At 42.1% G+C, this 23,106-nt stretch overlaps 1 protein-coding gene across 3 annotated transcripts; it reads right to left on the bottom strand.

The window, feature by feature from the left end:
- Nucleotides 1-489: 489 nt before the first annotated feature.
- On the bottom strand, nt 490-21,282 carry psen2 (presenilin 2). Of its 3 annotated transcripts, none has more exons than XM_047364878.1 (11): nt 21,035-21,282; nt 20,422-20,555; nt 20,151-20,353; nt 19,937-20,078; nt 6,544-6,611; nt 6,237-6,457; nt 4,545-4,643; nt 4,179-4,238; nt 4,006-4,092; nt 3,813-3,928; nt 490-1,945 (listed from the first exon to the last, which is right to left on the bottom strand). In XM_047364878.1, exons 2-11 carry the CDS (start codon nt 20,551-20,553, stop codon nt 1,790-1,792), a joined length of 1,284 nt encoding a protein of 427 aa, XP_047220834.1. In that variant the 5' UTR covers nt 20,554-20,555; nt 21,035-21,282; the 3' UTR covers nt 490-1,789. The 3 variants fall into 3 exon arrangements, with proteins under 3 accessions (XP_047220834.1, XP_047220833.1, XP_047220832.1); XM_047364877.1 differs by having other exon boundaries at nt 4,006-4,098; nt 21,046-21,282; XM_047364876.1 differs by having other exon boundaries at nt 4,006-4,098; nt 21,035-21,281.
- Nucleotides 21,283-23,106: the final 1,824 nt, after the last annotated feature.

Below are 23,106 nucleotides of genomic sequence, written 5' to 3'. Positions count from 1 at the left end.
GTATATTATTGGTGAAGCTTCCTAAAGGTGCTGTTTTTAAACAAGTTTATTAAATGTGTCATCGAGGCTACAGGTATCCCTGAAATTGAGAAGCTGTGATCATCCTCTGCTCTTCTTAGATGTTTCTGTCAACCTACAATAATTTTCCATGCCTCATGAAGAACAAAATGTCTTCATCTGTGAAGCCAAAATGAGTTCTAGATTAATGTCCTTTATGTGAGTTCAGATGTTTCCTCTCAGCTTTTCACCACATCATGTCTGGGAACATATGAAAGGAGCTCAGGTAACTAATAGATGTTCAGAGCAGTGAGGAGGACCTTTAGTGAACCTAAGAGTGTCTGAAGCAGAGAAGATGGAGGAAAGACAGAGAGAAAGGAGAGATCTTCTCCTCCAGCAGGTTCTGCTCCTCTGTTCACTTTTCTCCATCATTTTTACTCCATTTTGTTTTGGTCATTTTACCAAATTAAACCTCATTAAACAAGAAGAAGATCACAGGAAAATGTTGAGTTTTAATATTAATATGAAATTAATTCATATGAAATAGATGCAGTAGGAAAACAACCAGCATGGAGAGTAAATATAATAATAATCACATCAGAATAATAATGTTCACACATGTTGATGCTGTGGAACAATTCATTTAATTTTGCTAAGTTTTATCATGATTGAAACATTTCTGAATCACCAGTTCATTTGTCTCCATTAATTACTGGGAGTGCATTTATTTTAGCTCTTAGAAGACAGCGTCACACCTAGCAACGGGGTCAACCACACCTCCTCTCTAAGAGGAGCTCAGACTCGTTGGCAGGAATGTTCAGGAGAAGATAGGAACTCTCTGAGGATCTTTGGGAATACGGACCCTGGTCCATGTTTATTTTAGAAATCCTAAAACAGGGTCGGATCTAAGAGTCAGACGGCAGCTCTCTGTTCCAGTAAACCTCATTTATGTCAGACATTTACAGAGATCAGAACAATAAAAGCTGAAAGAGTCAAAAACCCTAAAGACCAACCTGCAGACATACGGAGGCCTAGACAGGTCAATATTATAGAAAGGGAATTATTTTCACAAATAAATAATAAATGATGTTTTATAGGTGCAGGTCAGATACTACAAAATAAAATCATTTTCTGCTCGAAGCTCTTCCAATGAGGCTTTTATTTTGAAAAATCAAGTCCAGTTTGTAATTCCTGGAGTTTCCTGATTATTCAACAAATTAATTACGTAGTCAAATACCAATCTTTAAGGAAGCAGCTTGTAAACTTTCCTGGGAAACTACAACTCCCATTATGCATTTCAACAGGTACTGTCAAATCCCAAGTGTGAGATTAAATTAAGCAGAATGAAAAAAGCAGACTTTTTTGACCTGAGGATTGTGGGTAATCGACATGATGAATGTAGTCAGCCGATAAAAACAAAAAAATTCCTTAATTAAACCTGTGGCTCCACCCACTTTGCAGCTCCATGTCGTAATGGGAATTAGTTGGTACCGACCCACACCAGATGCTGGTAGTGGCAGATTAAACAGAAACAGTGTCTCTTTTGATGGACAGCAGCATCAGCCAATCACAGTCAGCCGTGACATAAACTGTAGATTCATCACAGCAGGTGATTAACAAACACCTGAGCAGAGACCACCAGGTAACCCCCATAAGATCAGAGAGTATGACATCCCTTCCTGTTGCTCAGAGCTGCACAGGAAGTGGTCTTTTTGTGCCACATTAGATGACAGCAGCGAGTGGTCCTGCAGACTAACGAGGAGGCTGATAACGAGGTGGGCGGGGCTTCGTCTCAGATGTAGAACTGGTGACTGGCCAGATTGTCCATGAAGGGCTGAACCAGAAAGTCAGTGGAGAAGTAGAAGATGAGGCCGAAGGTGATGGAGATGGGCAGCGCCGGCAGAGCCTTCTTAAAGATGGCCAAGAGCAGCAGTGTCAGGCACAGACCCTGAGGTGGGACATAGACAGGTGAGGTACAGGTGAGTCACATGATCAGGTGAAAGCAAGGGGGCTGACAGTACCTTGTAAAAGTATTGACACCCCCTGAACCTTTCCACACTTTGTCTAGAACTGGGCAGTCTTCTTCTAACAGCAGGACAAACACTTCGCCAACATGCAGTTAGGCTGCGCATTTTTAATATCTGAACATGTTTGATAAACAGAAATCTTTCTGACCATTAATCAGACCAGACAGGTTCTAATCATTAAAAAACCCAGAATTACCTCCCAAACACACTGTGGACACAGCCAAGCACCAAAACATCAGCCCAATGTTCAGGGTCCAGTGAAAGAGCAGCACTTTAAACACAATTCATAAGAGAAACTACTTGCTACAGGCGGCTGTTTAAGGTTGAATAAATACCACAGAATCGGACCAGAACGCTGCAGTGTCCTGATGAAAGAAGAAAGTTGGGCTCCTTCTCAGCCTTTGTTAACCCTGTGGTGCTGAACGGGCCCGGCTGGAAAATCTTAACTTTAACCCATTAATGAACGCGCTCGATGCTTTAAGGTCCATCAAATCATCATGACGACTGTTCCTAATAAACCCGACAGGCTAGAAGGTACCACTGCAGTAAATGCCAACAGCTGGGACATTAATAAAAGGCAGACCCATATGTTTAAACAGAGGAGGTCTTAGAACAGAAACATACGTTATGTTTTGGTACAGAAAGCTTGACTTTTTAGACTTTTACATAAAGTGTGTTGAACATGACCCTGAACCTGAATAAATGATCTGTATTTAATGCAGTATGAGTTATATAAAGTCTGTAGAGATCAGAATAAAAGCTGCTGAAAGGTTACAACAACTGCAACCAAATGACCCATTATTTGGTTGCACCTTGTTGTCAGAACAACAAGGTGATGTTGTTCATCACCTTCTTCTCAGTTTATTAGCCTCCCCAAAATCAGAGCAGCTTTGAAGGAGATAAGCTGAAATTATTAGCGTCTCTTTCCTTGATCCAGAGCTGTTTAGTTTTCCAAACATGTCGTCCGTCTATTAATCCCTGAAGACCCTGAAGTCTGAGGAACTCTTTACATTTCTAATGGTGTTATTACCTCACCAGGTCACATCAAACGTGGCACAGAAGCGCCACTGTTGTATGAACAGACCCCTTTGCCAAGATGGAGCCCCAGATTTTTTGTCAGGAAAACTAGAATAATCACAGGTTTCCTTTTAGTTTTGTAGCCAAACTTACACAGATTCAAAGCTCTGGTGACCATTTCTAAATCCTGATGAACCCAACCAGTTAGATAGACTACAAGCATGTCTTGAAGATATAAAAACTTGGATGACTTTAAATGTTCTGCTTCTAAATTCAGACAAGACAGAAGTTGTTGTCTTTGGACCAGAGTCTTTAAAAAAGAAACTGCTTAGTCAATCACTTAACCTGGATGGCATTAAATTGACCTCTGATAATAAAGTAAAAAACCTTGGTGTTAACTTTGACTAGGACATGTCATTTAAATCCCATATTAAACAGGTTTCTAGGATTTCCTTCTTTCATCTCCAGAACATTGCCAAAATTAGAAATATCCTGTCCAGGAGTGACGCTGAAAAACTAGTCCATGCATTTGTTACTTCAAGGCTGGACTATTGTAATTCTTTACTATCAGGATGTCCACAAAATGCAGTTAAAAGCCTTCAGCTGATTCAAAATGCTGCAGCAAGAGTTCTGATGAAAATTAAAAAGAGAGATCATCAGGAGCTCTGAAGTAAACTTGAAATGATTAAATAAAAGTTTAAAATGTGGAAAAGGAAAGAAACAGCAGGAAAAATCAAAATTTATACATAAATTAAAGAATAAAGGATTTACGATGAGGATGGCGACAAAGCAGGCCAGAGTGGTGTTCCAGTCTCCTCCAGTGGCTGCAGCTTTCCCAACCAGGACGCTGTAGAAGATGAAGTCTCCGAGACCCAGCTTCACCCCTCCTGCAGACACACATCATCATCATCATCATCATCATCATCATTACGCTCCACTGAGTAGCTGCAGTGGCTCCACTTACGTTCCTCCTCCAGCTCATCTTCAGGGATCGACCTCGGCTGTCGGCTCCGAGGCTCCGCCCTCCTGCCATTTAGCTCCGCCTCCTCATCTGAAACTTGCCATGGAGACATTATTTATACAAAACCGTTAAAGGCACAGAGACCAGCATGGACATCCCTGAGTGTGACGTCGGACCTATTTCGGAGTGCTGAGCGTCAGCAGGAGTTGCCATGGTCACCGTCCACATCATAGCAGCTGCATAGAGATGGAGACTTGAGAACAGGTTAAATGCAGTTTGTTTGTGCTGCTTAACCAATCAGAGACCCGGTCAGAATCACAGACAAACAACTAAACTGCTAAACCACCACCTTAGATCAGTGTCGGGACACAAATCTCAGAATTTCTCTGAAAACACAAAGTCAGTTGATGTTTCTCCTCTCAGACCTGCCTTTCTTTTACCAAACAGACTCCAACCACACATGAGTCACACTCTGGGGGACCATTCTCTTCATGGATGTAGAAATGGGATCCGGTCCCTAAAATAGTAGCAGGAAAACTTACAGGAGTAGATGAGCGCGGGAAAGATAGGCTCATTTCGCTCCTGAGCCGTTTCCACCAACATCCGGAGAGGTCCTTTAGGACTGAGGACGGCCACCAGGTCTGTAGAGACAACCGAAGCAAGGCATGATGGGAGAATAAGCAAAGATATAACAAGGTCATGAGTGTTTGCTGTGGGTCAGTGTGATGTTGTTCCTGCTGCTATGTTTTGCTTCTGGTTTCCCTGTTAGCTGAATTGGTTCTGGGATGGCCTTACTTCACGGCCCGGCCCAGGCCCACATCGGGTCCTAGCAGACATTCACACTTGCTGAACCCAACCGTGCTGAGGGGCTGTAGCTGATGTCTGTCTCTCTATCTGTCTCTGGGCCAGATTTACTAACACATGCTATAAGATCAGAATAGCACCCGCGGTCCAGTTAAAACCTTTCATGAACACGTCGTAGCCTCCTGGACTCAAACATGTTTATTTAACACCTGCAGTGGGATTCACTAAAGCTGCAAATTAACTGCGCTCAGTGTTTCGGTGCAGATGGCAGGTTGGATCGCTCCGGCAACGCTGGGGATCGTCAGGTTCTGCTCCATCTCCATCAGAGCTGCCAGAGGAGACACAAACTCTAACACAGAGAGGAACCTGACGTGATCAGTGGGACGGAGGCTCTCGGTGAAGTCAGAGGCAAATGCAAATTTTCCTCGGTTGATAATTGTGCTAAATATAAATCCCAAGTGTACATATTACCACCCACTGATTTATTTATCTATATTATCTTTGTGTTCATATTCATAAAGTTTTTATATTTATCCTGAAAGCGAGGAATAAACATGGTGGGGACAATACCTAAAAGCTGACTGTAGAGGGCGCCTTTTAAACCAGGTAGAGGAGGAAGGAGGTTCTGGGCCATTCTGGGCCAAAGCCTTCAATGTTTCAAGACCTTAAAAACGCCCCTTAAGAATACTCCAACATTATTCTGTCACAAAATTGAGTATGTGCACTTGAAGTCAAATCCAAACGGGTCCAGCGCTGCTGCTTTCCTATATTGTGTTAGGTCTGACCCAGGTTTTAGCCTTTAACGCGTAAACAATGTAATTATTGTTTTTCTGAATCTGGCTCCTCTGCACGGCCTTGATGGCTGGTTATCTTCAACTTCTCCTGGAAGTTATGTAAACATGACGCTCCGCTCCCTCCCTTCCCTGAGGACATCTGTGGACCTGCTCAGAACTTTGTGGCCGGTTGATGAACCTTCCAACGTACCATCAAGGACAATGGTCTCTGTGACAGTGCTTCATGGACTTACTTTGAACACACACTAACATGCTCAAGATAAACATATGCACCCCTCACACCACCTTCACTGTTCCCAGCATGATGTTGTTTTGTCAACTTGTTGCTTCTTTGTTCTGAGGTTTTTTACAATCTCAAACTGTATCCTGCTAAGGATAAAGTGTGAAATATGATTTATTTTCCCTCTACTTTCCTAATGTGGCCTCTTTTCTCATCTAACAAGGGCAGCGCCTGTGAGTGGGCAGCAAAGCCTCGGTGACCCGTCCCCCCTTGTCTTGTGTCATGATGTATGTTTGGATGGGTTGTACTGGACTTCTAATGTCCCCTCAGGGATCAATAAAGTATCTTTGAATTGAATCAACCTGATAATTATTATAAACAGAATTAGAAAGATGTGGAAGTCTTCCAGGACTCACCATAGATGGAGATGGCCCCCAGGATGACCCAGGCTGACCACTCAGGGAGGTACTTGATGAAGACCAGGGCCATGAGGGCACTGATGAGGATCAGGTAGGCCTGCTGCAGCTGCAGGGGTCCCTTCCAGTGGATACACACCATCCCAACAGCCCCGAAGTTCCAGATTATCATGGCCACTGTTGGATAATCCACCGCTACGTTGTATGTCTTAAACACCTCACTGACAGAACACACAGGAAGAACCTGATCATGGACCAGAACTGAGCCGGACGTGCCACATGTGTCTCATTCAGAACTGAAACTCACCCCAGATACATGAAGCTGAACCAGAAGAGCAACATGAGAGAGGACAGGATGAGCCAGCCATGGATAAACTGAGTGACACAGAGAAGAAGAAAGCTTCAGTCTTGTAGTGGAATTTTCTTATCAAAGTTGGTAGAAGTTGACTCACAACAAGAGAAAATCCGGACTTTGTCTTTATAAGTTTTATTCAAAGGCATTCAGCGTTTGAATGACCCTGACACTGAGGTTAGTCAGTGAAGCAGAGCCCCGATCAACATTTACACACAGTATTTATACCAGACCATGACAGTTTTATCTCAACTTCAAAGAGTCTGTGTTTTATGACCTAGACCCTCCTCGGGTTCAGAGGTGACAAAGTTATCTACGAACAGACCCATCTGCTCTTCCTGAGATATCACCCTAAATGATGGGTTTTAACCATTAAACTTCTGATAATGGCTTTTACAGCTTCCTCCTCTAACGCAGATGTTCTGAGGAGTGAGGTAACCTAAAGGTCACACACTTTGGAACATTTAATAAAAGAATATCCATTACAGTCTGAAATGGACCGAATGCAAATCCTTCATATTCAGGTCAAAGACAACAACAGCGGTTTGTATTAATTATTTTTAAATATGTACAAGAATATTTTCAGCATGTGACATAAGTGGAAACTTTTATGGTTTATATATTTAATGGAGTGGGTGGAGGTGTAAATCTATATTTCCCTTTTTCATTTATCCTTACATCACCTACATAATATTACATACACAACATTATTGTAATGTAACTTATACACCTGCATTTAATACACAGTTAACCTGTCAATATAGTTTCGAAACATAATTTTTTCTTGAAATAAAAAACAAAAACAAAAATACCAATAACAATTATCATCATTATTTTATACATTATATACAGGAATTACCATATGTTTATATGATGATTTGAACAGATGAACTCCACATATTGACACACAGAAGTGGTTCCGTTGGTTCTGAACACTCCAACATTCCCTACTTAAACAGACCCAGTCCCACCCTAGTCCTAAGCAGTCCCTGAATGGTTCCTGAACGCTTCCCGAATGTTTTCTGAACGTTCCTGAACGGTTCCTGAATGTTTTCTGAATGGTTCCTGAATGGTTCCTGAATGTTTTCTGAATGGTTCCTGAACACTTCCCGAATGTTTTCTGAACGTTCCTGAACGGTTCCTGAATGTTTTCTGAATGGTTCCTGAACGGTTCCTGAATGTTTTCTGAATGGTTCCTGAAAGTTTTCTGAATGGTTCCTGAATGTTTTCTGAATGGTTCCTGAATGTTTTGAACGGTTCCTGAACGGTTCCTGAATGTTTTCTGAATGGTTCCTGAACGCTTCCCGAATGTTTTCTGAACGTTCCTGAACGGTTCCTGAATGTTTTCTGAATGGTTCCTGAAAGTTTTCTGAATGGTTCCTGAATGTTTTCTGAATGGTTCCTGAACGCTTCCTGAATGTTTTCTGAACGTTCATGAATGGTTCCTGAATGTTTTCTGAATGGTTCCTGAAAGTTTTCTGAATGGTTCCTGAATGTTTTGAACGGTTCCTGAATGTTTTCTGAACGGTTCCTGAAAGTTTTCTGAATGGTTCCTGAATGTTTTCTTAATGGTTCCTGAACGAACCGGTTCCTGAATGGTTCCTGAATGTTTTCTGAATGGTTCTTGAATGAACCGGTTTCTGAATGGTTCCTGAACGGTTCCTGAACAGTTCCTGAATGTTTTCTGAATGGTTCCTGAACGGTTCCTGAATGTTTTCTGAATGGTTCCTGAATGTTTTCTGAATGGTTCCTGAACGGTTCCTGAATGTTTTCTGAATGGTTCCTGAACGGTTCCTGAATGTTTTCTGAATGGTTCCTGAACGCTTCCCGAATGTTTTCTGAACGTTCCTGAACGGTTCCTGAATGTTTTCTGAATGGTTCCTGAATGTTTTCTGAATGGTTCCTGAAAGTTTTCTGAATGGTTCCTGAATGTTTTCTGAATGGTTCCTGAATGTTTTGAACGGTTCCTGAACGGTTCCTGAATGGTTCCTGAATGTTTTCTGAATGGTTCCTGAACGCTTCCTGAATGTTTTCTGAACGTTCATGAATGGTTCCTGAATGTTTTCTGAATGGTTCCTGAAAGTTTTCTGAATGGTTCCTGAATGTTTTGAACGGTTCCTGAATGTTTTCTGAACGGTTCCTGAAAGTTTTCTGAATGGTTCCTGAATGTTTTCTGAATGGTTCCTGAACGAACCGGTTCCTGAATGGTTCCTGAATGTTTTCTGAATGGTTCTTGAATGAACCGGTTTCTGAATGGTTCCTGAACGGTTCCTGAACAGTTCCTGAATGTTTTCTGAATGGTTCCTGAACGGTTCCTGAATGTTTTCTGAATGGTTCCTGAAAGTTTTCTGAATGGTTCCTGAATGTTTTCTGAATGGTTCCTGAATGTTTTGAACGGTTCCTGAATGGTTCCTGAATGTTTTCTGAATGGTTCCTGAACGCTTCCTGAATGTTTTCTGAACGTTCATGAATGGTTCCTGAATGTTTTCTGAATGGTTCCTGAAAGTTTTCTGAATGGTTCCTGAATGTTTTGAACGGTTCCTGAATGTTTTCTGAACGGTTCCTGAAAGTTTTCTGAATGGTTCCTGAATGTTTTCTGAATGGTTCCTGAACGAACCGGTTCCTGAATGGTTCCTGAATGTTTTCTGAATGGTTCTTGAATGAACCGGTTTCTGAATGGTTCCTGAACGGTTCCTGAACAGTTCCTGAATGTTTTCTGAATGGTTCCTGAACGGTTCCTGAATGTTTTCTGAATGGTTCCTGAAAGTTTTCTGAATGGTTCCTGAATGTTTTCTGAATGGTTCCTGAATGTTTTGAACGGTTCCTGAATGGTTCCTGAATGTTTTCTGAATGGTTCCTGAACGCTTCCTGAATGTTTTCTGAACGTTCATGAACGGTTCCTGAATGTTTTCTGAATGGTTCCTGAAAGTTTTCTGAATGGTTCCTGAATGTTTTGAACGGTTCCTGAATGTTTTCTGAACGGTTCCTGAAAGTTTTCTGAGTGGTTCCTGAATGTTTTCTGAATGGTTCCTGAACGAACCGGTTCCTGAATGGTTCCTGAATGTTTTCTGAATGGTTCCTGAATGAACCGGTTTCTGAATGGTTCCTGAACGGTTCCTGAATGGTTCCTGAATGTTTTTTGAATGGTTCCTGAATGGTTCCTGAACGAACCGGTTCCTGAATGGTTCCTGAAAGTTTTCTGAATGGTTCCTGAATGGTTCCTGAACGAACCGGTTCCTGAATGGTTCCTGAATGTTTTCTGAATGGTTCCTGAACGAACCGGTTTCTGAATGGTTCCCGAACGGTTCCTGAATGGTTCCTGAATGTTTTTTGAATGGTTCCTGAACGAACCGGTTCCTGAATGGTTCCTGAACGAACCGGTTCCTGAATGGTTCCTGAATGTTTTCTGAACGGTTCCTGAAAGTTTTCTGAATGGTTCCTGAATGGTTCCTGGATGGTTCCTGAATGGTTCCTGAACGGTTCCTGAATGTTTTCTGAACGGTTCCTGAATGTTTTCTGAACAGTTCCTGAATGGTTCATGAATGTTTTCTGAACAGTTCCTGAATGGTTCCTGAATGGTTCCTGAATGGTTCCTGGTTATTTTTTATTTTAGGTTTTGTACAAAATTAATGACGTCAGTAGTTTCACTGTCAATGAATTTTAACCTTATAGATTTAATAAATAGTGTGTGATTATAATCCCACCTTATGAAATATTTTGTTTTTGTAGTATTGTTGATGACTGCAGTGTAGTTCTGGAATTGTTGCCTCAGATCTCTGCACAGTACCTATAGTTAGTTAAAACTAGAGAACGCTAGAGAACGTTACTTTGAACATATCTGATGAATTTATCATTAATAATGATGTTTTTTCGGGTAGTCTTTCAATATTCAGCTGTTTTTTCTGTATTGGAATTTGATCAACAGAGTTTTGTTTAGGTTGAAGGACAACTTGTTTTCATCAAACTATGTTTTAAGTTTCTTTAAGTTTCATCCGTTACATAAATTAATAGTTGTTTCACATCATCTCCATCATCTTTATACTGTCAGCAAATAGAACATTATTTCAGATATTCTGCATAGATCATTTTGACACTACGACCTGTCAAGGTCCCAGCACCAACCCTTGAGGAACCCCACAAGCAAAGTCCAAATATTTACAACAAATATTTCCCAACTTCACATCCTGCTACCAGCTTCCCATATAACAATCTAACTCAATTCCTCTTATGTCATATTGTTCCAGTTTAATTAATTAATTAAGATTATTGTGTGAAACGTCTTCTTGATGTCCTCAAACCCTCGTACAGCCGTCTTCTTTTTACCAGTCGCAGTCTTTATCTCCTTTAGATCCTCCTGATCTGGAACCGTTCACCGATTCATTTCAGTTATCAACTCATGTTTCTAATATTTATAAGAACTGTGGCAGCAGAGAGCTGTGTTGATGGTTCTGGTACAAATGTGTTATTTTAGCTATTTTCATTTTATTGTGAATCAACCAGTCTGAAATGACAACCTAGTGATGATAAATGTTAATGGTTTACATTGTCTGTGGTGGACTGGAGAAGTGTCCAGGGTGTCCCCCGCCTCTGGCCCGTAGACCGCTGGAGATCAGAACCAGCTCCCTGTGACCCTGTAGGAAAGAAGCTTGGGTGGATGGATGGATGTTGGATAAATGGATGGATGGATGGATGTTGGATAAATGGATGGATGGATTGATGGGTGGATGGATGTTGGATAAATGGATGGATGGATGGATGGATGGATGTTGGATAAATGGATGGATGGATGGATGGATTGATGGGTGGATGGATGTTGGATAAATGGATGGATGGATGGATGGGTGGATGGATGGATGTTAGATAAATGGATGGATGATGGATGGATGGATGGATGGATTGATGGGTGGATGGATAGATGGATGTTGGATAAATGGATGGATGGATGGATGGATTGATGGGTGGATGGATGGATGTTAGATAAATGGATGGATGATGGATGGATGGATGGATTGATGGGTGGATGGATGGATGGATGTTGGATAAATGGATGGATGGATTGATGGGTGGATGGATGGATGTTAGATAAATGGATGGATGATGGATGGATGGATGGATTGATGGGTGGATGGATGGATGGATGTTGGATACATGGATGGATGGATGGATGGATGTTGGATAAATGGATGGATGGATGGATGTTGGATAAATGGATGGATGGATGGATGGAGGGATTGATGGGTGGATGGATGGAGGGATTGATGGGTGGATGGATGGATGGATGGAGGGATTGATGGATGGATGGAGGGATTGATGGATGGATGGAGGGATGGATGAATAGATGGATGGATTGATGGGTGGATGGATGGATGGATGTTGGATAAATGGATGGATGGATGGATTGATGGGTGGATGGATGGATGGATGGATGGAGGTATTGATGGATGGATGGATAGATTGATGGGTGGATGGATTGATGGGTGGATGGATTGATGGGTGGATGGATGGATGTTGGATAAATGGATGAATGGATGGATGGAATCGATAAATGGATGGATGGAGGGATGGATGGAGGGATGGATGGTGGAGGGATGGAGGAATGGATGGATGTTGGATAAATGGATGGATGGATTGATGGGTGGATGGATGGAATCGATAAATGGAGGGATTGATGGATGGATGGATGGAGGGATGGATGGGTGGAGGGATGGAGGAATGGATGGATGTTGGATAAATGGATGGATGGATTGATGGGTGGATGGATGGATGTTGGATAAATGGATGGATGGATTGATGGGTGGATGGATGGATGTTGGATAAATGGATGGATGGATTGATGGGTGGATGGATGGAATCGATAAATGGAGGGATTGATGGATGGATGGATGGATGGAGGGATTGATGGATGGATGGATGGATGTTGGATAAATGGATGGATGGATTGATGGGTGGATGGAATCGATGGATGGAGGGATTGATGGATGGATGGAGGGATTGATGGATGGAGGGATGGATGATGGATATGGATAGTTTATATAGTTCACCAGTCATCTCCATACCATCACTGAATGTTCTTACATTTATTTTCAATATCTATCGTATCTTTTTCAGTTACAGCACTGAGAAATATTGAGCTAGGATCCATATTTATTATTCTGTTTAGGTTCTGTTCAGTACTGGCTCAAGAATCTCTTTGGATAAATCACGTCCAATATTTAGAAAGTATCTCATCCACCCCCGAAGCCTTGCCACCGCGGAGCTTTTTAACCACCTCGGTGACTTCAGCCTGGGTGATGAAAGAGTCCGACCCCGAGTCCCCAGCCTCTGTTTCCACCACGGAATGGGTGATGGCAGGATTGAGGAGATCCTCGAAGTACTCCTTCCACCGCCCGATAATGTCCTCAGTCGAGGTCAGCAGTCTCCCAGCCCCACTACAAACAGTGTTGGCGAAGCACTGCTTCCCCCTCCCGAGGCGCCGGGCGGTTTGCCAGAATCGATTTGAGGCCAACCGGTAGTCCTTCTCCATGGCCTCACTGAACTCCTCCCAGGCCTGAGTTTTTGCCTCTGCCACAGCCCGGGCGGCATCACGCTTGGCCTCACGGTACCCGTCGGCCACCTCAGGAGTCCCACAAGTCAACCACAGCCGATAGGACTCCTTCTTCAGCTTAACAGCATCCCTTACTGCCGGTGTCCACCACCGGGTTCTGGGATTGCCGCCGCGACAGGCACCGCAGACCTTACGGCCGCAGCTACGGGCAGCAGCATCAACAATAGATGCGGAGAACATGGTCCACTCGGACTCTATGTCTCCAACATCCCCCGGGATCTGGTCGAAGCTCTCCCGGAGGTGGGAGTTGAATACATCCCTAGCTGAGGGCTCCGCCAGGCGTTCCCAGCAGACCCTCACTATGCGCTTGGGCCTGCCAAGTCTGTCCGGCTTTCTCCTCCTCCAGCGGATCCAACTCACTACCAGGTGTTGATCAGTGGACAGCTCAGCCCCTCTCTTCACCAAAACATGCGGCCGAAGGTCTGATGATACGACAACAAAGTCGATCATCGACCTCCTGCCTAGGGTGTCCTGGTGCCAAGTGCACTGATGGAGACCCTTACGTTTGAACATGGTATTCGTTATTGACAATCCGTGACTAGCACAGAAGTCCAATAACAAAACACTCAGATTCAGATCGGGGAGGCCATTCCTCCCGATCACGCTTCTCCCGGTGTGCCGTTGAAGTCCCCCAGCAGAATAATGGAGTCCCCGGGAGGGGCACTATCCAGCACCCCCGACAGGGATGCCAAGAAGGCAGGGTACTCTGCACTACCACTCGGCCCGTAGGCTGAAATGATAGTCAGAGACCTCTCCCCAAAACTGTTATTCCAAATTTCTTTTATATTATGCTTATTTTCATCGATTATGGATGTAAAACCTAATTATGTTTGTTAATTGATTTTCAGATCTTTATCACTTAGATTCTGCTTCCTCAGTTTCTATATGTGTTTTTGATTGCAGACGTTCTGTAGTCCTGTTGTGATCCATGGACAACTGTTATTCCTTTTATTATTTACCTTTATTGGACAATGATTGATATTTAATTTTATAAATATGTAAAGAAATGCCTCATACACACCATTAATGTCTGCTGACAGATAATAGACCAGTTGTGTTTCATTAAGTTTCTTATTAAATTTTTAGTTCTCTGTTCTCTCCCATCCGGCTAATAAATGTACTAATATACAATACCACAGTTAATCTTTCATTGTTCTGATAAAGTTCTCTGTGAACCTATGATTATTATGGTTGATCAAACTATGTTAGAGTCACCAGATATAAGTAGAACATTGCCCCCAGAAGATGTTGTCTCCATCCAGGTAATAAATGTCCATGGACCTGGAGGTTTTACACAAGGAAGCATGTCAGGCCACAGTTGTCATTTATTCCAGTTGTATATTAACTTCCCATCCTCCTCTTCCTCCTCCTCCAGCTCCTCCTCTTCATGTATCTGAACAAAAATCCATCCAGGTGAAAAACGGTTCCCTTTTCTGCGTTCAGTGTACAGTGTGTGAGGTTTTGTCCAGTGTGTGAGGTTGTGTCCAGTGTGTGAGGTTTTGTCCAGTGTGTGAGGTTGTGTCCAGTGTGTGAGGTTGTGTCCAGTGTGTGAGGTTTTGTCCAGTGTGTGAGGTTTTGTCCAGTGTGTGAGGTTGTGTCCAGTGTGTGAGGTTTTGTTCAGTGTGCGAGGTTTTGTCCAGTGTGTGAGGTTTTGTCCAGTGTGTGAGTGTGAGCTTTTGTCCAGTGTGCGAGGTTGTGTCCAGTGTGTGAGGTTGTGTCCAGTGTGTGAGGTTGTGTCCAGTGTGTGAGGTTATGTCCAGTGTGTGAGGTTGTGTCCAGTGTGTGAGGTTGTGTCCAGTGTGTGAGGTTATGTCCAGTGTGTGAGGTTGTGTCCAGTGTGTGAGGTTGTGTCCAGTGCAGAACACATCTAGCAGCCCATCAAGAATGACCGAGTGGTGAGAGTCAGAGGCATTGCATCAAACAGGAAGGAGAAATCTGGGAGGAAAAGGTTCTGGACGGAGGAGAGAGGATGAGGAAACGAGCGCTCAGCTCATATTCGTTTTCGCTGATGGTTTTCTTGTCTGGTCAGTTGATCCCAGGTCTTCACCGTGAAGAGCCAAACCTCAGCATCAGATTTGTTTGAGTCGGGCTGATTAACACTCATCACTACTGTAGACACTAGACTGTGTGAGACGACTACTGTAAGGTCCATTTTTATCCTGCTGTTGGTGAAGAAGGGTCCGGATCCTGGTTCTCCTCTGCATGAAGGATGGAACATTAATACAGTTCTCAGGAACGAGATGAATATATGGAGATGTCAGTTTTAGGTGCTGAAAGCTGGTGGTCATTGTGATGAGAACATAATGACCTGCTGGATTTCCAGCAAATGAGTCAGAGATGCAGCTGAAGTCAGAATTCAGCTCCTCTTCCTCTAAGGTGTGCCTCGTATGTTTACTAATAACTTCTCTGACCAGACATGTTAATGCTGTCTTAAATGGATGATCTACACCTTAGAACCGTGGAATGTTCTAGCAGATGCTTCACATGAAGGTTGATAAACAACTATCAGTTTTGTTTAGAAGGTCCGTTGCCTGGGCAACAGGTGAGAGACACGAGGAATCTGCTTTCATTCAGTGAAGCTAACAGGAAGTAACCTGCTTACTTATCATTCAGATATAATTAAAAGTTAGCGCAGTATTTCCATATAGAGTATATCTAATAATTTATGATCTGAGCTAATTTCAGTCATTGATATCTATCTCCAGATGGATCAGCATCTTCTACAACCTGCAGCATCCTGGTGTGATTCCCGCTGTAGATGTTGTTCTTAAAGCTTTGTTTCTTGATGAAACAAACATGGAATGATGCAGAAACAGACTGGAAACATCTAAAGATCTCTTCTCTGCAATCCTTCCATTTTGCATGGTGTCAGGAGAACCTTGGAGAAGCACTGTCATCACCACGATTTGCTGCTTCCAAAATGCATCCTGAGGGAGGATCTCAAACAGGACAGGAACTTGTCTCAGATGGATAGAAACACAGGGGACACGTCTAAATGTGGACAGCTGGAGGAACATCATCCAGGTTGTTCTCAAACAGAGGTGTAATGGGACGCTGGGATATCTGGTGGTTTTTCCAGCAGGCTGATGGTGGACTTGCCTGTATGCCAGAAATGTTTGGACCATAACAAAAAACTAGAAACATTTGCATTTCCTGCGAAAATGCAGTGTGAATGCTGTAAGCTGAATTTTTTTTAGCTGAAAGCTGGCAGAAACAAGCTGAAATTGACTGCAGAAAATCTGCTGAAATCTGATAAATTAGTAGAAATAGCAGAAACAGCAAAGACAAACTGTCATCTGATCTCTTTGGGCAGGAAGACTATTAGCTATAAAACAGTTTAACAATGTAAAGTTACCTCAAAACTACTTGTTGAAAGAGTTGTTGAAATGCAAGAACTGACAAAAACTTTAAAAAAGCAGGAAAGAGCTGCCATAGATGAGCTGAAAAAGCATAGACTGAAGCAAAAATATAGCCTAAGAAGTTGAAGTCAGTGGTAAAAAACATAATAAATTGCAGACATTTCAGAAAAAAAGGATCTAACAACAAATATTCTGAAGAAACACAAAAACAAACAAGAAATTGCCTACAAAACACAAGTGTTCTTCAGCTAAGAGACAAGAGAGGAGAAAGAGAAGCTAAAATGATAACATTAGCATATTGGCTATTACTAGCATGGAGGCTGATATTAATTTAAACCACCTACCATGCAAAAAGCAATGTATAAGCTAAAATGAGCTAAAATGCTAATGCTTACTACAGCATATATTCAAAAGTCTATGAAATTGCCGTTTAAAATTATTCACTGCATTGCTTTGGCAGTCGCCTATAAATAAAGAGTCCAGTTTAGAGATGTGTAGTAACAGGTGCCACTAGGCAATGGCATGGGAGTCAGGCCACTCACTATTCTCTCTTCATTGCTATGGCAGGCCCCAACTAAGGAATGTTGAGACTTTTATTGTGGAAATATCAGTGAGTTTATTTTGAAAGGATAAAGTAGATCCATTTCCATCACAGAGTCCCAGCAATAGTGTTAAGACCAATGCTGCAATTATCGCTGTGTGAAATATGAAGACATTTATTTTGTAGGGTATGTCTAGGTGTTGTTTTGAAAGTCCAGTATAACTGTCCTTTTAGGTCTGGTATCATCAGCTTAAAAAATCAATACAAACTATGGAACGCTGAGGCTTTTATTTTGAAAGTTTCAGTAAGACTTATTTCAAAGGACTAGCATAGTCCCATTTCCAACAGTGGATGAACTCCAACAGTAGTGTAATGCCCAGTCATGCAATGATATATAGTTTAAAACGTAAAGGCTTTTATTTTGTAGAACATGTTTTGTCTTATTTTGAAAATCCAGCATGGTTGTCCTTTCAGGTCTGGGTTACTTTCATTAGTTACATAGAACCTGCTTGCTATTCTAAAATCATTAAGTATGCTATTATCAGCTTTAATCATCACTAGTACCTATTAAAGATTGAGGCTTTTATTTTGAAAATTTCAGTAATCCTTATTTCAAAGGGCTCATCTGGTCCTATTTCCTACACTGGATGAGCTCCAACATTGGTCTGAATGTAAAATGTAAAGGCTTTTATTTTGTAGAGCATTTTTGTCTTATTTTGAAAATCTAGCAGGGTTGTACTTTCAAGTCTGGGTTATTTCCAACAGTCATATACAACCTACTTGCTCAGCTGAAATCATTGTTTATGCTATTATCAGCTTTAAAAAAATCATTTGTACATATGGAAGGTTGATGTTCAGTGTAAAAAGAGGCTTTTATTTTGTAGCGTATGTGTAGGTCTTATTTTGAAAGTCTAGTGTGGTTGTCAGCTATGACTGACTTATTGTGATCACTCATGGAAGCTTCTGGCCTGAGTTCAGCCTCAGAGCCACTCTCTGTCAGAGGTTACTAAAGTTCACTGGCAGCTGTGTTCTGTTGCTATGGTAATGAATGAGCGCCCAACAGCTGCTGTTGCTATGGTAATTAATGAGCGCCCAACAGCTGCTGTTTCTCACTCACGCAGCACCACACTTTGTGTCTCATCATGGCCTGGCTTTATAACATGGAGGCACAGGCTCCCGAACTACTGCCCATAACTCGGAAACCGTAGGGGCTATTAACGTCATTCTTGAACCGTTTTTCTCAGAACGGACAGGGGAACAAGAATATTAACACATTTCTGTTGAAAATATAATAATAAAGGCACAACACTAGGTGAAAAAAGGGAAAAATGGAGAAAAACACTAAAATGCCTGAACATGCTCTCGAACAACGTCTAATACCTCGGAAACTATAAGGGCTATCAATGTGATTTATGCACTGTATTAATCAGCAGGCCCTGGTGAACAATCATGGAGCTTCTCAATTTTCTACAAAAATCTGGCTGGGAGGTGTGACCCTGTGAAAAAGTGAATAATTTTGACCATTTTTAACCAGAGTGAAGGTAAATTTTTCTCTCTCAAACAAACCTACTTCACGAGAAAACGATAAAAGGTATCTAAATAATTTTTGGAACGTAGGTATCAGCAGGGACGGGTGAACAATCCTGGATATTTTCATGTGTCTATATAAATCAGTGTAGGAAATGTGAGTGTAGAAAAGTGGATAATTTTGAAATTTCATGCGATTTTGGGAAGGACAGTTTTGGTACTCCTAAACAAACCTTTTTTATGACAAAATGATAAAATGTATCAAAATAATTCCTTCACTGTGAGTGCCAGCAAGGTCTGAAGATTAATTGGTGCAAAGCTCATGTCCCTAACTTGAACGGTTTAGGAGCGGCGACGATTCGAAAACATGTGTTTAAGGATTTTTTGCTCAGATTTTTTCTGAAATTCCTATAGGTTTCCATTCAGGGTGTGTTGACTTTGCGTTGCTCCCAGACGTGTTGCGTGAAATCCGTTACTCCTACATTAATGAGGGTGACATTTTCTGAATCGCAAAAGAGCATCCTATGTTTTGATACCCAATTTGTGCCAGTAGAGTGAAAATTGAGAGAGTGAGGAGAGTTTGTTCGTTCTTTCTCAGGTTATTCAAAAACCTAGAGTGTACACTCTACCAACTGACGAATTCCGCCATAGGATTACATTATAAAATGAAAAACGTCAAAAATCTTGCCTAAAATTTGAATCGCAATTGTAGAAGAACCGTAATAGATATCAAAAAGCTGAATCATTTGAAGATAGCTTAATGTCTTGTGAACATTTTAAAAGTTGAATGGTGTTTCTAGCTGAAAGTATGCAGAAGTAGTAAGCTGTGAAAGAGCACAAAGTTTTAGCTGAATTTTGTGGAATTTTTATGATTTTTCATTCATTTCAATGGACCACAAATCGGCACAAAAAGCTGAATATTTTAAAAAGTGTAAAAAGTATTAATACCAAAAGTCATAGCCGTAATGTCCTAAATGAGCTGAACATTTTAAAAGTTGAATGGCTGAAATAGCACAAAGTATGAAGGAGGAGATAGGTGCCAAAAATAGTGTTAGATATACATAATAATAAAGAGAAACAGGATCTCAATTGTGTGAATGCCTTCAGCATTCAACACTTGGGCTGAGAGATTGTTTTAGTTTCCTCAAATATGGAAGAATTTAAAATCTTTCAGCTAAAAACATGGATTGGGATGAGCAGAGGATTGAATGTTCCTGCAGGGTTCCTGCTCAGAGTCTGGGCTGTTTTGTCTTCCACCAGGAGCATTCTTGGTCTCAGGAATCTCACAGCAGTCTGAGGTGGATCTGGGTGTCTTACCTTGTAGCAGCGGTACTTGTAGAGGACCACCAGCAGGATGGTCATGACCACGATGACACTGATCATGATGATCGTGTTTAGGACGGAGTTCAGCAGCCGGCGGCCCACGTTTGGAGTGTCCTCAGTAAAGGGTGTGTAGATCCTGCAAGGAAAAAGGTAAGCATCAGGTGTGAGACCAGAACCAGAACTTGGGGTGCTGGATGGGTGGACCTACAGCTGCTGGGTAGTCTTCTCCGAGTAGAAGCTGACTGACTTGATGGTGGCGACCACGACCACCATGCAGAGGGTGACAGGGACGAACAGCATGATGACATGCTTTGCTCCATACTTCAGAGGAAGCTCCTCCTCCTCATCCTCAGGCTCCGCCTCCTGATCCAAACCATCGCCTCCTGGACGGGTCTGCCTCCTGAACCCCGCCTGCACCAAGGAGCAGAACTCATCAGGATCAACATCATCTTTAAACCCAGTAAGAACCAAACAAGTACCGTTTTAATGTGGGAGTCCTCTGTGGGGCTGTGATCTGAGTCCGGTCTGTAAGACGGAACCGCAGGGTTCTCTGATGGGACCAGAGCGGTCCGCTCATTGTACAGCTCCTCATCGCTGTCTGAGATGTTCATAGCTGCAAATAGAAGCGGGTTTATCAGAACTCACCATCAGAAGTTCTGAAATGTTTTTAACTGCACAGGTGAAACTCACAGAACCAAACAGAACCTGCTCTGCCAGTACTGTCTGCTGTAGCAGAACTTTTAGAACAAAATCTGTAATGTCTGCTAAAACAGATCTGAACCTGTACTGCGTGTACTAACAGAACTTCTACTGCCTACTCAAACAGAACTGATTCTGAACTGTCTGCTCAGGCAGAACCAATCATGTTTCATGTGCTCCAACAAAACCAGACCCGTACTCTCTACTCTGTACTGTCTGCATATCAGAACCCGCAGAACTGAACAAAACCTACACTGCCTACTCAAACAGAACCAAACCTTTACTCTCTCCTCTAACAGAAACATACATTTTGTGTTCCTGTTTAAATTAAACGAACTTTTCTTGAAACCCAACAGAATTAAGTGGGTTCTAAATGAGTTGAGAAAAACGAACCTGTGTTTTACCGAATTGGGTCTGAATCGAGTTCAAGTCCAAAAGATCCGAGGTAAGCACCGAGAAAAAACCAGGAAACACCGCGGTCAGCTGATCCGAGCCGGGCACGTGACCCTCTCACTGACGTCACACCCACTACATCACGTGATACACACTAAAAGAACCAAGAGAACTGCCAAATATCTGAATATAACACAAACTGTCTTTAAGGCGCTCCCACATCAAAGATTATGTATTTTCCATGTAGTACATCCGCTTCCGGCGGATGTCAGACCCTCTCATCACTCCTGCAATGTTCAGCGTCACCAACAGGTGGCAGCATGAGTTCATTTGCAAAGCTGTCCCAATACCCACCCTACGCCCCTCTATGAAGTGTGTACTTTGTTCAAGTACATGTAGGGGTTGAAGTGCGCAGGTTACAAGCTGCAAAATTGGAGAATTGGGACAGTAGGGGTTACGTCATCGACTTGCACCTCTGCACCGGGAACCAGCGCTGTTTCCACAGTCTTGCTGCTAAAAAAAACTATTTTAAAACTGCAACAAGCAATTGTTTTGAGGAGGTAAAAGTACAGGAAGCGAAGGAGGCTTAATACAGCAGACTCTCGCTGCGCCAGTGTTTGTTTGAAAGATAACTTCATTGGTGTTGAGAATTAAAATCATGTACTTTCATGCTATTAGTTCAGTTCGCATGTATAACCATAAAGCTGAGATTTAACATGTGTGACCCTTAGGGAGAGAAGTCACAGGGTCACAGCAGGCCTCAGGCTGGAGCAAGGGTGAAGTCCAGGTTAGGTTGCAGTTGTGAGCAGTAAATGCCAGGCTGTATGGGCAGTAAAGGAATAAATGTCGGCTGTTGGGCATGGTATAGATAATAAAGTACTCACAATGGGGTTGGCTAATTTACAGCGCCGACACAGACTTTGTAATAATTCTTGGAGGGGAGGGTCAGTCAGTAAGCTTTGAAGCAAAAGGTATAAAAGGTTTTAACATTTATTGTAAGACAGAGCACTCGGTGATACAGCCTCGTTTTGCTGACTGAGTCTCTGTCAGAGGACCCTTTGGTAAACTCTTTTTCTCTCTGTACCATTCTTTTGTATTCAGTATGCATTGGGAATTATTGGACTTAGCATTTACCAAATTAAACTTGTGTTAATCTTAATTTCCTGCTCTTCATCTGTTCTTTCTCACGACATCTGGACTGGGTTGTTGAGGCTGTATTATGATATCTGGTGGAATTATTTTACCTCAACAGTGTTATGACCTACTGACTGCTCAGAATCACTCTGAAGCCACTGGTTCAATGTTGAGCCTGAAAAACCAGTAAAAATATGTTTGTCGGCTTGTTGTCTAAAGTTTACGCAGTTCTTATTCTGATTTGATGGTTGATTACATTGATGGTTGTGATTGGTTTTTGCTCAGTGAATTGTGGGTAATATACTTCAGCGAAGTCCGCTTAGATGCACGCCAAAGTGTGGATTGAGGGCACAAAGGGGGTGGGACTAAGGAGAATTGGGACCCACTACGCACTCGAACGCGCAATTCAGGGACGCAAGGGTGGAAGTACGAGCTTTGGGACAGGGTCTCCATAAAACACAGAGGAAAGCAAACATCGATAGAAGCTACACATTGAAATAAACTTAAATATCTCTGTTTAAAATCAGTCTGTTTTGGTTGCTTTTAATAGTTTTTATTTATCTGTGTTTATATTAATTCTGTCTAAGCGCGGTTTTATTTTGATCTTTTTACTTTAGCCAAATTTGTGCCCCCTGTTGGCCACATTCAACATTACCTTCTATAGGTGGGACCCCTGAGATGTCAAGATGCCACAGCCAATACATGTGCCCAAATTTGTGTATATTTTTACACTTCTAAGATTGTTTTATTTTATTGAGTATAAGGCAATCAGTTCCTCATTTTTTACATGACTTAACAATGACAGCTAAAGAAAACAAAGAAATGAAGAATTACACAACTGAACAACTGTTGCTTTCTGTACCAAACAAAAAAAACTGCAGTAAAGAGATATTTACCTCGAGATCCGAGTTCTGTAAAAAACTGTAAAAATGATCAAA

This window comes from Girardinichthys multiradiatus, chromosome 5 (assembly GCF_021462225.1).
Source record: "Girardinichthys multiradiatus isolate DD_20200921_A chromosome 5, DD_fGirMul_XY1, whole genome shotgun sequence".
Classification (NCBI taxonomy): domain Eukaryota; kingdom Metazoa; phylum Chordata; class Actinopteri; order Cyprinodontiformes; family Goodeidae; genus Girardinichthys; species Girardinichthys multiradiatus.
This window is presented reverse-complemented; position numbering and strand designations above follow the sequence as displayed.

Coding starts and splice junctions, on each gene's coding strand:
- psen2 (XM_047364877.1), bottom strand. CDS start 20,553: ATGAACATCTCAGACAGCGATGAGGAGCTGTACAATGAGCGGACCGCT. Junction 20,079..20,150: donor GAGAAGACTACCCAGCAGCT/GTAGGTCCACCC, acceptor TTTTCCTTGCAG/GATCTACACACCCTTTACTG. Junction 6,458..6,543: donor TTCAGCTTCATGTATCTGGG/GTGAGTTTCAGT, acceptor GTGTTCTGTCAG/TGAGGTGTTTAAGACATACA.